Source organism: Medicago truncatula, chromosome 7 (assembly GCF_003473485.1).
Source record: "Medicago truncatula cultivar Jemalong A17 chromosome 7, MtrunA17r5.0-ANR, whole genome shotgun sequence".
In the NCBI taxonomy this organism is placed as follows: Eukaryota; Viridiplantae; Streptophyta; class Magnoliopsida; order Fabales; family Fabaceae; genus Medicago; species Medicago truncatula.
This window is the reverse complement of record NC_053048.1, coordinates 42,791,061-42,806,440: the sequence shown is the minus strand read 5'-3', so window position 1 is coordinate 42,806,440 and position 15,380 is coordinate 42,791,061. Positions and strand designations below refer to the sequence as shown.

At 32.9% G+C, this 15,380-nt stretch overlaps 2 protein-coding genes across 2 annotated transcripts; both read left to right on the top strand.

Annotated features, from left to right (window-relative positions):
• Positions 1-680: 680 nt before the first annotated feature.
• Positions 681-5,186, top strand: LOC11422213 (uncharacterized protein At2g39795, mitochondrial). The gene is made up of 3 exons (XM_003625063.3): positions 681-831; positions 928-1,259; positions 4,757-5,186. Exons 1-3 carry the CDS (start codon positions 721-723, stop codon positions 4,953-4,955), a joined length of 642 nt encoding a protein of 213 aa, XP_003625111.1. The 5' UTR covers positions 681-720; the 3' UTR covers positions 4,956-5,186.
• Positions 5,187-10,274: 5,088 nt separating this feature from the next.
• LOC11416136 (uncharacterized) lies at positions 10,275-15,143 on the top strand. Its single transcript, XM_039828198.1, has 8 exons — positions 10,275-10,355; positions 10,757-10,813; positions 10,954-11,019; positions 11,125-11,459; positions 12,773-12,958; positions 13,077-13,223; positions 13,345-13,491; positions 13,592-15,143. The coding sequence occupies exons 2-8, from the start codon at positions 10,777-10,779 to the stop codon at positions 14,807-14,809; spliced, it is 2,136 nt and encodes a 711-aa protein (XP_039684132.1). The 5' UTR covers positions 10,275-10,355; positions 10,757-10,776; the 3' UTR covers positions 14,810-15,143.
• Positions 15,144-15,380: the final 237 nt, after the last annotated feature.

The window sequence follows — 15,380 nt, the reverse complement described above, 5'->3', positions numbered from 1 at the left end:
TTGGTCCTTTAACTATTTAATTGATATCGCTTTGGTCTCTTAACTAAAAAAATGATTGTTTGAAGATTTTAAATATTTTTTTAGTCTCGTTTTGGTCCATTCTGTTAGGTTTTCGTTAGTTTTAATAAAAAACGTCAAGTGTGGACACGTGTCACCTTGTCATTGGCTATGAGATTTTCTTTTTTTACAAAAAAATATATTTTTTTTTATAAAAAAAATTAAATATATATATTTTATTTTTTTTGTAAAAAATTCACAGAACCAATGACAAGCTGACATGTGTCACCTTGTCATTGGCTCTGAGATTTTATTTTATTTTTTAAATTATAAAAAAAATTTAAATATATATATTTTATTTTTTTGTAAAAAATTCACAGAACCAATGACAAGGTAACACGTGTTAACTCTGGGACACGTGTCACTTTATCATTGGCTTTGGGATTATTTTTTTTTGTAAAAAGAAAAAAAACTCAGAGCCAATGACAACGTGACACGTGTCCAGGAGTTAACTTTTTTTAAAAATCCTAACGAAAACCTAACAGAAGGGACCAACACAAGACTAAAAAAAATTTAAAATACTCAAACAATCTTTTTTTTTTTTATAGTTAAAGGACCAAAACGATATCAATTAAATAGTCAAGGGAGCAAATGCTTTAAAAAAAATCAAGGGAGAACCTTACACTAACTCACTTAAATAATTGACTACGCTCGCTCGGGAGCATGGCGAGGGCGAGAGCAGTGAGAAAAGGTTTGAAAGCACTTCAAGATTTGGAACTTCTCAAACTCCTCAAATCCGAAATCAATTTTGAACTTTCTTCTAATCACTTTCAGGTTATTTCCAACTCTAAATCCATCAATTCATTCACATAAATTCAATAATCAAATTCCATTTATTCACATTTTCATTCCCAATTTTCACGGATGCAGAAAGCTCAAACTGGTTCTTTAGGTGAATTTGTGGTCGATTCAGATTCACCAAATTCAAAAGATGTGATTTTGAGAAGAAAATGCAATTCGGGTGAGGAAATTGCGCTTTCAGCTATATTGGGTCCTCCAAATTATGAAAAAGATCTTATTTTTGTAAGGGATGTTTTCATGAAAGTGTGTATTAAAAAGCCAACCTTGTCCTCCATCTTGCAATTTGACTGTAAAGTTTATCAGAAGAATGATGAAAGCTCTGAATTTGATATCAACAATGCTTGTTATCTTGGATCGCCTACATCTCTTAGCTCTTCCATTTACAGAGGGCCCTTATTCAGGTAAATTTCTGTAGACAGTCTTATTCATCTGCTTTATCAACTTATCATAGTCTTTGGTTTCGAACCTTTTAATCTCCACCACATATACGGACGCCAATTTGAGAAAATGATATAATTCAATGTAATCACATTTGTCACTAGACAGCCCTTCGATTATTAGAAGTGTCAGTGCTACAGAGCTTGTAATTGTCCTCCTTCACATTAGTCTCTATTCATGTGATTTGAACGTTAAGGGAGTAAATAGCTGTATTGTTTAAGCTTTAGGGATTACATAACAAATGTGTATGGGAGATAGGGACTAAATTGACTGCACTTGGACTGGGAAATTCTATAGGGACTGTTAAGGTTTCGCATACTAAGGTGTGTTTGCGAGTTCGTTTTTGGAGGCTAAGTCTATAGTTTGATATGTATTTGATATTTTAAAAAATGTAAGGGTTACCATGATACATGAGTATCAAAATATAGACTTAGTCTTCCAAAAACCAACTCGCGAACACAAGGGGCCAAGTAGGAGAGACTTGAAAGATTGATACTTAAGGGATTAAAATGACATTTTACTAAAATATATTAGAGGATAGAAAGAAGTGCAAGAGTATAGGGTAAGATACCCTGCTAAAGAAATTGCCTAAAAAATATACATTTAAAGTGAGCAAAGACTGCCAATCTCTGTATATCCAACAAAGAAGCTCTCAATAGCAATTACTAGTTTCATACAGTAAAGAAGATTAGATGATCCTTTATCCTAAACATTCAGTAACAGCAAGAAATCAACATTGAAAAAACCGCCATTTCTCAATTTCTCACCATTTTACGCTCAGATAGACACAGTCAGAAGAGTCACCTTTTTATCTTCCAGCTCTACCTCAAGGTCCTCAGCCTTGATTTTACATGATCAGTGAGGGTTTAATCAACATTTTCCTGGTAGTGTGATTTTGGATCAGACCCCAAGTTATACCTAGCATAAAACATTTTCAAGTCAAGCAAAACTACAGCATCATTCTTCACCAATTTATGACATACATCTCTCTTTTCAACTTGATTATCTTTGTTTGAAAATTACAATCTTTTCTTCAAACTTGGTCTTCCATTCCATCTATTCTTCATCGTTGCCTGGTCAATATCATAAGAAGCAAAAGAATGCACTTAAAAATATACTAGGATGCATCACAAAACGTGCATAAAATGTAAATTATTGGAGGCTGTCCTATTTGATTGATCTAAAAGGTGGGGTAAATTTGGGAACAATACATGAAGGGTACGAGTATCAAAATTTTGGAATTAGTATTTTAAGGATTTCGGGACAAGAATAACTAGCTTCAGGAGGAACTTTGATGAAAACGTCCTAGTTAGACACCACAAATCTTTTAACAGGCTAGGTATGCATGCTCATTACCACTAACGGAGACATCTAAACAGTAGGGACGAACGTAATTAACAAAAGGACATGTTGATGTTTTTCATGGTTCTTTAGTGTAGGACTACTGTGAAACTAGGTCTTAAGGTTGGAGTCAAAAATGATAGTTTGTTTACTCAATAATCTCTTGTTTTTTGGGGAAAGAGAGAGAGGTGACAACGAGATAGGAGTTTTTTTCCCTGTCTGCTTAACTGATCCCACGTATGTTTTACAAAAAGTTAGCTTTGACAACATTGTATGTGTTATTATTCCTTCTATATCCCTCAGGTAGGCTCTCTGTTCTGAGTAAATCAGTGAGAAAGTAATCATTTGGCTATTGATGATATCCACTATTGAAAGGGGAATTTATGATACTTTATATTTTTTATTCTGCACCATTGAGGACTTAATAATTATAATCTGCAAGTGTTGCCCATACTTCATTTACATTTGTAAAGGCAATGGCTTGTTGGAAGCCTTAAAATACATGTTCGAACATATGGTCTTCCAGGTTAGGAGTAAGTGGGTCTGCATTGAGTTTACAATGTTTCTGATACATTTGGCGCTGGCTGATATTCTTTAGTTAGCAAATAAAGACTTGGTGTTGTTGGAATATATGAAAAATATATTGATTGTGTCTTTGAGTGATTTAAAGCAGTGTTATAAATCCCGGATGACAGAGCTCAATGGCAGACCCCGAATACGCTACCACGAGATAGAAGTGTGGCCTCTATTTTGAATTTTTATACAGTTTATATAATTTATACTATATAAATAAAAAACTCAACAACTAGTTGTGCCTCTGACCAGTGAGACAGTGAAAAATAACAGCCGGAGTGAGACAGAGTGAGAGAAGAAGCTCAAAATGCTATTTTGGTGTTTTAGTTGCAAATTTCCTAAAATACCCACACAATTCGTAATCTGTTAATTTTAAGGGCCTTTTTTATAACTTTTGAAATCACCCCGAGGCATAGTGGCCGCGACATCCACTCTTTTGGCCGCTACACTAAACGGCTCCACTACTGCATGTTATGTAGCCGCCAGGGGCCGCTCTGCTATGTTACACTGTTATAGCGCAATTTAGATTAGCTTAACCTATCTCTTAGGATTGGTTTCCATATTTTCTTAAATATCATGTTTTGTTTCTTTATTTACTTAGGATTATATATTAGTATAAAAAAGGTTAGTACTCCGTCTTTTGAAATACAACCAATATATCACTCACATAAACATTAATATAATTTTGTTATACGAATTATTCATTTTACTCCTTAAAAAACTTAATCTAGAATTTCAACATGTGTTATAGATGACAGCTGTATTACCCTGTATTTTTTTCCTGCATATCCATTTGATTATTGTAACCTCACCCATTCACCCTATATCTGCACGTTGTATCGAAATGTAACACTTTTCTAGTTCATTTATGCTGCAGGTGTTACTTTCATATAATCATCTTAATTACCTTTATGGCTTGATCTCCTAGTCCCTCTCGCTAAATTCTTTTATATGACTTTGCTTCATAACCTAAACCGCTATGCCTGACTATCCATCTAGGCATCTAATAACCTTTATGTACCTTGAATATTCACATGCCAATTTATGTGGCTATTAGACGGCATGCTGCAAGCAATATTCCTATAGGTGTAGCTATTAGAAATGCATTTTCAGAGGATTACTCACCTTGACTCTAGTTCTTGCCGGTAAATTTGAAGCAACTAAGCAATGCATTCAACTGTTACTGTTTCTTTCTCAAATTGGATTTAAATAAGACTAACATTTCAGCATTTTAAAGTCTTTTTTACTGTTACTGGTCGTCAATTTTCTGAACCGATTATATAAAACTAAGCCTGTAAGAATTTAAGCACTTGTTTTTCATATTATTTAGTATGTTGAACGTGCTAGATCAGAAACTTTGTCGTTTCTTGTTACCTTTATGACTTATCCGCGAAACTTTGTCTTTTCTTGTTACCTTTATGACTTATCCGCATAAGCTGGTTTTAACAATACCATCATTTTGAATTTTAGTCAAATCATTCATAAACTGTTTTGAGTCATTTTACTATTATAATCTTACTCAGTGTCTTCTCTATATCATGTGTAGTGAATTGAATAATAACTTGCAAAAAGCATTCAAGGAATACCTGATAGACAAGGGAATAGGAGGAAGCTTGACCAATTTCCTTCTCCACTACTTGCACACAAGAGAACAAAAGCAATATGCGAACTGGTTGAAAAAGGGTGAAGCATTCCTATCCAAAAACAAATCATTGAATCAATTTTCAGAGACACGTTCTGCATAATTATGTAGAGTTGCATTATAGCCAATATTAGCACATGTCCCCAGGGTTAGGAGTGTGGATCAAGTGTTCCTTTTTTACCAATTTTGGTATCCAATAATTGAATTGCTAGAATTATGCTGAGGTAGTTAAACTTGTAGTAATATTACAGCAAATTATTATGAATATAAAAAGGTCGAAAATAGAAGCTGTTTTTTCAGGACCACTTTTAATAGTAGTGTCGAGTTCTTGATATTTTCATGCATCATTAATTTGTTATGCATGTACGTTTAAAATGAGTTGGTGATTTTAGAAGAGTTGGATGTAAAAGAAGATATAAATACGCGTTTAATTTCCTCTCAAAAAATATACACTTTTAATTTGAAAGCATCGGCTGCGTGTGCGTTATGTTAACAATATATATAATTTGAAAGCATTTATTTAAAATTCATATAGATTAATCTCGTGGCCTGACTATATTTGTACAAGTATCTTAAAAATAAATTATAGGGTTAATAGGTCTTTACCCCCTGTAATATAGATCATTTCTGGTTTACACCCCTGTAAAAATTTTATTTTGATTCACTCCCCTATAAAATATTTTTGTTTTGATTTACCCCCTTAATAGGCCAAACAAAAACCAATTTTTTTTTTTTGTCAAAAAATTTTCGTTTTTGTTTGGCCTACAAGGGAGGTCAATCAAAACAAAAATATTTTACAAGGGGGTGAATCAAAATAAAAATTTTACAGGGGGGAAATCGAAAATGACCAAGCAATATAGGAAAGCATCAAGTGATAACGATGAAGTCTAAAAAAATGATAATTGTGATATTCGAAGTCCCAACTATGTTGCATCCTATAACTTTCACCTATCAATTCCGTACTCTAAAAAAACTTATAAAGAAAAGGAAATATACATACAAGTAACGGGACTAGACCGGTGTCCAAGGCAACACACAATGTATACAACATTCTATGTCTCGTTAAAACCTTTCAAATGAAAACTGAGTAAACAATCGATTACCTTTTGAAGACGTAACCTTTCATAAAAAAATATCCCAGAATTTTGCAAAAACTTTAAGAAGATAACCGAAATTGTCAAAAGTCTCTCAAATAGCTCATTCGGTTAATTTTTTTCATCCAACATGTTGACGTGATTGTTAACTGTCCACGTGGCACTGCCACATGATCAAAAAAGTCATGTCACGTCAAAGGGAGTAATTTAATATTTTTTTATTAAAAAAAACTGATTTTTTTTCTTTTCAAAATTAACATTCCCATCGACCTTGCAAATATCCTCTTCAAATTTAACAAAGTGTAGAATGAGGTAGTTAAGCCTCAAACTTATGTGGTTAATTGAGCAAAATCAATGTTATATGATTGGCAAAGTGCTCACAACACACCTTCTGTACAACCACGACAGTAAGGTGTTTTGAAATAGACTAAACCAACTGCTGGAAGATTTCAGTGTAATATTGATGTGTCTTTCTTTCAACATACTATCAAAGTTGGCATAGGAGTTTGTATAATTGATGATCCATACATTTTTGTTTTACAAACAACTAAATGGCTCACACCAGTTTACGAGGTACATATTGGTAGGGGTGGGCATGGTTCAGTTCGAAATGAAAACTAAACCGAACCAAACTGAATTGTTTTTTAAATTTAAAATAACTTAACCAAACTAAATTGTTTGCATTTCGAACTGAACCAAACTATTTCAAACCGAACTGAACCGAACAATTATTATTGGTACTGCTGAAAAAAAATATAAAAAAAAACTAAACGAAATCGAATTTTAGTTACTGAACTGTTCCAAATTGAACCAGTAAAAGTGAAAAATAAATTATATTAATTCAAATTTATAGAGAATATTCATCTATTTTAATATAAAATAAAGTTTTAAATTAATTTTTTGAAATAGCAAAAAAATTGACCAAAAATAAATGATATTAATTCAAATTGATAGAGAATATCGATGCAATACGAATTCACTAATAATAAAAAGGAAGAATATGCGAAAAAACTCACAACATCCGCGTTAATATAAAAAATAAAAAAAAAGTAAATAATGCAAAAAAATATGACTATATTCAAGTTTCCATAATATTATGTCTCCTAATTTGTAACATTGATGACACCAAAATCACCTATTGAATCTACATTAGATTAAGGCTAATATGACAATATGAGTCTAACAAACATTGTAACAACACAAAACATGTGATTTCCCTTATACTTTTAAATTAGATTTCATATTTTAATTATGATAATTTCAATTTTAATTAAAAAAATTCAATAAAAAATTGTAGCTATTTTTATAATGTTTATTTTTACAAAGCTAATTTTTTTAATATGTTAATTATTTAACTATTTTAAGCAAAATAAGCTTTTTTATTTAATTATTCATTTAAATAATTTTTTCTAGAAATTGATTTATTTAAATGCTACTTGAAAAAATTTTTATAATATGTTTTTTGACCAATTTATTTACAATTAGTTTTTATGGAAATTTGAATTATTTTTTGACTGTTTATTGAGAATGTAACTTTTCTATTTAAATACCTATCTTTGAGAAATTAATTAATTTAAATAGTAATAAATCTGAATTAGTTTTTAATTTTTTTCCAAAATTATTTTTTTAGAAATATTTTTTAGAAGTTAATTAATTTATATACTTTTAAATACTTAAAGTAAAAAACAATACATGGTTATGGTCACTAATAGCTGATATCTAATCACTGGTATTTTTTTCAAAAAAATACTTAATAATATCCAAAATGGGACACAGCAAAGGAAAATGTTGAAAAGGAGCTTTGATATTGATATGGGAGAAAATTCATGCTAATAGATAAACTCAAATATTTTTTAGTCATACCTAAAAAAAGTTTACACTCCAAAATGATTAAAATAATCTTAAAATAAAATATATGATCTATTGTGTTATCCGACAAACGGAGTTTACGGTGGTGTATTTAAATTGAGTTTACGTACAGGTACGTAAACTCATATACTACCGTAAATTGAGTTTACATACACTATACCGTATATAACTCAATTCACATAAATCTCTAAAATCGAAGAAAAATATGAGCCTATGTAAACCGAGTTTTTATAAACTGAGTTTACGTTATACCTCTAAAGTCAAAGAAAAAACATGAAATAGAAGAGAATCGAATAACAGTTTCTGAACATAAAGGAAAGCAACAAAAAAAATTGAAGAAAAAACATGAAAACTCGTAAAATCATCATCAAAAAAAGCTGAATTTCATTGAGATTGGTCACATATATTGATGTTTGTGAGAGAGCAGATAAATAAATATTTAAAGATGAAAAAGGAGTTTTGCAAATTATATGCACTCTTGATGGAGTTGAATTGGGAAGTGTGTTTCTCCTCATATTTGGATATAGTTCAGATCAAACTTTTTTCGGTCTAAAAACTACTTTAAAATATAAAGTTAAAATAAAGTCCTTTAAGGAAAAAGTTAAAACTGTTTGATTTCTTTATTTTTTTGTAGTTCTTAAGTTAAAAGTTGTTTGACAAAATATTATACAAAACTTTGATTTTTTTTTTAGTAGTGTCCGGGGTTCGAACCCGCAACCTTGTATATATTTATGCATTGTTTATATCAACTAAGCGTAGCTAGATAATAGTTTGTTTTTTCTTTTCCAATTATACTGTATAACGAATTTTGTTATAAGAATACCATATTTTTGATGTCATTTAAAAAGATAAGAATTTATATTATATGATATTATATTTGTTACATTGTTGGTGTCATTGAAAAAGATATGTTTAATTTTTTTAATAAGAAAAAGATATGCATAGTTTGTTACAATATAAATGTGTAAAAAATATAAAAGTATAATTTTTTTAGGCATCTATACTTGTAGTTTTAATTAAAATCAAAATTTTATAAAAATAATAATTATACTCATTACGCAACACTAAAACAATTATACGCATTAGAGTAAAAAAAACAGACACACGGACATAGTGTGTTTTGTGTGTGTATATTTGTGAGGTTGAAGAAAGGGAATAAAAATATTTGGTGTCATTCAGTGACAGCATGAATAAAAATATTTGTGAGGTTGTGATAATTAAACGATATTAAAGTTAAATATATAAGTGATAAAAAGATAATATAATTCCTTCAAAAATAAAGAATTAAATTAAATTGATCCTCCTTTAAAAAAATTATATGGACTGGTTCAAAAAAAAAATGGAAGAAAAAAACAAATTGAAATATAATATTAAAAAATAAAAGAAAAGGTTGTCTGCGTGAGTTGAAGAGATGTGCTTGTGAAATAAATTACGGAGAAGTAGTTTTTTGAAGTAGCATTCAACAACTTTTGGTTAAAGCTCATTCCATTCAATTTTATGCGTTCTAAAAAAAATTACTTTTTTTCGAAGATACTTTATTGATATTGCGTCTAGCCTAGATTCTCCTTAAAAATGTAGAGAAGCTAAAAAAAAATCGGGTCAAACGATACATAGATTCGATTCTCCCGATGCTAATTTGGGTGAGCTATTCAAGAAAATATATATTATATTCACAAGAGCAATTATAGTATTATTAATAAAATTATGCCTTTTTGGTCAAAAAAATAAAATTATGCATTTATTACGGCCTTAGAAATACCGTTTGGTACCCTATAAATACTGTTTGGTACCTATATCGAGTATTCAGTAGTTCTACATTGAACCCTAGAAAATTAGCGGCTTTACATTGGAGCCTTAGTTCACTAAGAAGTTAGGTACTCCGAGGTAATTTTCTCAAATTCGTCGTTGTTACTCATATTATCACGTATACAAACCTTCATTTTTGTCCATGTATTTATTTTCATCTGTTTTTCTTTTATGTGATACCATTATTTTGATAAAACGATGTGATTTTGTCGATCTCACTCATTAATGGATCGATCAACATTTCGCTTTCACTATGATTATGTCAATGACATACCATGACTCTGTCGATGTCAAACAACAATGGACCGATTGTCAACGACACATCATGATTCTGTGGATCTCACCCATTGATGGATCAATTGTCAATGACACGCCGTGATTTTATCGATCTCATCCCCCAATCAACCGATTAGGTTTCAATGTCATCCATTGATTAATTTTGTGATTATGTCGATCTCATCCACCGATCAACCGATTAGGGTTTCACTGTCGCCCATTAATTTTTTTAATTTTATTTTACAAAAATACCACCTGAGAAAAAAATCAACGGTCCACAATTAATCAAGTCAAAGTGGACCCCAAGTCAAGATCCTGGTCCCACACCACAACCTTTTATTTAAATGACCAAACAACCCTCACTCATTCGTCGCTTTCACTACGAATAGCAACATTTTCACTCCTTCTACTCTAAGCTTCGCTTTTGCTCTGAATTCCTTAACAACACGAAACCCTAGGTACTCTCTCGCTCGCATTTCACGCACTCCTTTTCCCTCCATTTTCGTTTTTTCATTTTGTCTTTTTCAGTGTATGAACCAGGGTTTCAAAAGTTTCAACATTGCGCATTTATTGTTACTTTTGTTCATTTTTGGTTTTGGTTTTGAATGTTACTATCATTGTTTAATGCTTCATTAATTATTGCTGCTAGTGTTGTTGGTTAGCACTAATTGCTTGTTTAATTCACTTGTACTTGTTGGATATTCATTCAATGCATTTGTGGTTGTTGGAATTCCAAGCATTGATTATGTTATTTATTTGTTCTTGTACTTGGTGGTGGTTCTTTTGATGGGTTAATGATACTGTTGGCAATTCGGAATGTGTTGTTTTGTTATGTTGTTATTGATTTGTGTTTTTTCAGGAAATAGTTACTTGGATAACATGGCTTGGGATCTATGGAGTTCACCTTTTGATCAAGGTTTTGTTAATTTATTGTCTTTGGCTATTGATTTGATGGATCACTATGGTGTTCTATGAAGAATGGTTTATTGGGTTGCCTGAAATTCTTTTAATTTTGTTTTTTGTTGCTATTTTTGGCATGTAATTTGCTGATGTTAGCTTTCGATGATGACTATAACTACTCCGAGACTCTTGACTGGTTTGGTTGCTTTGGCTGTGGCTATGGTAATTTTTCTTGTATTTACTCACCATGTATTTTGTTTGGTCTTTTTTGAGTGTTTTCTGTGTTGGTACTTTGTATTTACTGGAGCTTTTTGTTGAGTTTTGCAGATGATATGGAGGAAGATGCCAAGGATGAGAAGTGCTGTGTTCAGGTTTTGAGATGTATGATCACCAATGCAGATAATGAGATTGAGCAATTGGAAATGAATCTCGCGTCCCTTCAGAATGAATTGGCCTGGACTGAAAATGAAAACTGGCCTGAAATATGCTGCAATGGTTTGACAGAAAAAATCAACCAGCTTGATGTTGCGGTTAACACTTTGAAGAGTGGTCATGCTGATGATGCAGAGGTGCAGCTACTATTGGATAGTGGACCAGCTGAGAGACTTCATGAAATAGTGAAGGCATTATATAAAGACCGGTTTCAAGATGCACATGGCCAGGTTTAACTATTGTTCTTTACATAACTCAGGATGCGACGAGAGAATGTGTTAGGATATGGGACAAGGATGAGTTTATTAGGATATGAAATAAAAAGTTAGTTAGGATAAAAGCCAACCTTTACAGCTGCAGCTGGCATGTTAAGGCCTGTTTAAGATGTGTATGCTTATTTGATGTGTTTGCATAGAGATTGCATAACATGTTTACTAGTTTGGTACACAATTGCTTATAACATGATAATTATATAATAGTTCTGCCTCTCTCTAGCCCAAAGCCATGATTCATGCGTTGAATATGATATGTTTTTATATTCATATAGTGAAGATCTATCCTAATAATAGCATTTAAAATGAAGCTTGAGTACGTCCAATTAAAGATTTTGGCTTATGCAGTATACTTGTCATTTAAAAGTAAGCATACTTTGAGTTAGCGATGTACATGAGTCTGTGCTTGCTCAAGTTTCTTTATAGTTATTATTTTCAATTCTATGTCCGGTCATCCTACACTTTTTTGGCCAATGTTGATTGAGTTTAAATATCTTGGGTCCTTCGTACAAAATGACGGAGAAATAGAAGCAGATGTAAGCCATCGTATTCAAGCTGGGTGGTTGAAATGGAGAAGATCTTCAGGTGTTTTGTGCGATAAGAAAGTACCACTTAAGTTGAAAGGAAAGTTCTATCGGACAGCAGTCCGACCGGCGTTGTTGTATGATACGGAGTGTTGGGTGGTTAAGAGTCAACATGAGAATCAAGTAAGTGTAGCAGAGATGAGGATGTTGCGTTGGATGAGTGGTAAGACTAGACAGGATAGGATTAGGAATGACACCATTAGAGAGAGAGTGGAGGTAGCACCTATAGTAGAAAAGTTGGTAGAAAATAGGCTTAGATGGTTTGGGCATGTAGAGAGAAGACCCGTAGATGCCGTGGTAAGAAGAGTATATCATATGGAGGAGAGTCAAGTTAAAAGAGGTAGAGGAAGACCTAGGAAAACTATTAGAGAAACCATTAGAAAGGATTTCGAGGTCAATGAGTTGGATCCAAATTTGGTGTATGATAGAACACTATGGCGTCATTTGATCCATGTAGCCGACCCCACTTAGTGGGATAAGGCTTGGTTGATTGAGTTTAACAGTGAGCAGAGCACTAAAAATGTCATTGCTTCCACCCTGAATTCCCCAAAACCTGTAGTTGGCTATTCTAGTTCGAGGATTTCTATCTTCTTAGGTTACTAAAGGTTTAATTTTTTACATAATGTGCCTTGAACCCTTGTTAAACTTGTCTCATCCATTGGACCTGATTGGATTTTTTTAATGCAGGATTTGCTCGCAATATCTCTTGTGAGAAGTCCTGATTTGGGGGTTGTTGGCTGTGTACCTTACCACTCTGAGAGGATGATATTATCTGATACATTAGATGATAAAGTTACGGGAGATGAGGATGTCAGGCAAAGCCAGCTTGTTGCTACAGATACACATCAAATCTTGAATCCGTTTTTGTCTAAGGTGCAACAAGTTGTTTTCCTCTTGTAATCAATTTAAAGCTCTTAGATGTGGCAGTTTTACTTTTCTATTTGATTTTAATCAAGGTATTCTGTTCATTTTATTTTGTTAAATTGTGCAGGAAAAGAATACAACTCTCAAAGAAAATGTGTTCTCAGATGATCGTAGACTAGCTATTATCAAGGGGAGCCAACACATTGCTAGTGAGACGAAGGTGAAAAAACCCTTATTGTCTAAGGGAAACAAAAATGTTCCAAGTGAAACCAAGGTGCAAAAAAAAACCCTTTCCCCTCTTAATCAATTTAAACCTCTTCGATGCTGTAGTTGCAATTTTCTACTTTGACTTTAAACAACGAATTTTGTTCATTGTTTGTTCTCAAAATGTACAGGAAGTAAATATACCTGTTAAAGAAAGTGTCTGCTCTGATGATCATAGACTAGCGATTATCAAGAGCCAACTCATTGCTAAAAATACTGGTCAAATTTTGAATCCATTTTCATCCAAGGGCAATGGAAATATTGCAAGTGACGCCAAGGTACGGAAATTTACCACTTTTCATCAATTTAAACCTTTTGGATTTTTCTACTTTGATAACAAGGTATTCATTTCATTGTTTTTTCATATAAATTGTGCAGGAAGAGAATACAAATATCAAAGGAAATTTATGCTCAGACGATTATAGACTTGCAATCGTCAAGGAGAAGGAATTGCATCTGCAATCTGATTTAGCTCAAAAGCTGTGCGATTTTGTTCCAAAAGCTGCACGAAGAGCGCGCAGGAAAGAATGCAAGGTTGCTCCAGACGAAGACTTGGAGTCTATGAGTGTACCCCTACAAATTGTTTATCCTAAAAAAATGTGTTTTGCTGATACAGAATCAAGCGCCTTAAAAGAAAAGAATGGTAACAATGCCCTGCAAGTGGTAAAGATTGATAAGGCCACCCTTACTGCAGAAAATTCTGCATTAATTTCACTGCCAGGGATGCAAACTGAGAATGCCCTGTGTACTAGGTCAAGTGCCTTAAAAGAAAAGAATGGTAACAATGCCCTGCAAGTGGCAAAGATTGATAAGGCCACCCTTACTGCTGAAAATACTTCGCTAATTTCACTGACAGGGTTGCAAACCGAGAATACCCCGTGTACTAGGTTACAGCTGACCGATGAAGAGGAGGAGGAGCTACAAGCGCAAGACCTAAAATCCAAACTTTCTGTTAACTTCAGCATGTCCAGAAAACGTATTCCTCTGAAGTTGAAAGCCCAGGGAAATAAGAAACCTGAATTTGAGGCATGTTCTGCCAGAGGACCACTTTCTTTAGAAGTTATTCCAAGCACATCTAATATTGTATCAATCAAGAGGCAGCGGAAACCAAAATCTTCTATTGCTGGTACAATCTTAAATGTGCAACCGGGCCAGCATGAAGTTGAGGGTAGTTCTATTGTTCCTTTTGACAATGATAATGTATTAACCAAGAGACAGCGGAAGTCGAAAACCTGTCCTGCTGGCATGATCTTAAATGAGCCCATCGACAGTAAAAGTAAGAAGAGGGCTTTGCAGCCGGGTCAATATGGAACTGATGGTAAGGCTGTTGTTCTTTATGACAGCAAATTTTCTGAACTACAAAAGAAAAGACAAGTTCCGGAGAATTCAAATCGGGTTCCATTGGATAATGGAAGCCAGTATAATGGTAGCTTAGCTTTGGTCCCTATCACCGCGATGAAAACTACAGAATCCTTGATGAAAGAGAAAATGCCTGACTTGAGGGCAATGGCAAAGAATCTCGAAATGAAAGGATTCTATAAGGATCCGAAAGCAGTTTTGGTTGCAAAATTACTTAAGCAACTTAGTGGCCTCTGAGCTTACATTGGGATTAATAGTGATACCCCATTTTTGCCATGCTTTTCTGGGTATCAATTGTTTTTTGGTCAGGGCCAGTGCTTCTTTGGCATAGGATTCAAACATAGTTGTGAAAAATACTTAGGCAGGCTAAAATGGATTGTGACAGGATTTTGTACAACTTATAGAAAGAATACTTTTTTTGTGTAAATGAAAGGAAGTATAGGTTTTCTTCCTTGTAGCTGGTAAGTCATTTCAGCCTCATTGGAGACTTGGAAACTTTGTTATTGTCTCACATACCATGCTCAACCTATCTACAAAAGAGTAATGATAAATTGGCTCAAATGTTTTTTAATATTTTTACTGCTTTGTATTAAAATATATAATAAAAACAAATGTATTATATTTTCATAAAGATTAAAGCGATTTAAACATATATCGTGTCCAGTATGTCTTTATTTCCAAGGAAAATAATTTTGGCCACAATGCAGTGTTTTGGAAAATCATCAGTCTAAAAAACACATCACAAAATTACAAACACACAAACATATTGTTCCCTATATATAGTTGTATCCACTTGTTTATTTTTGCT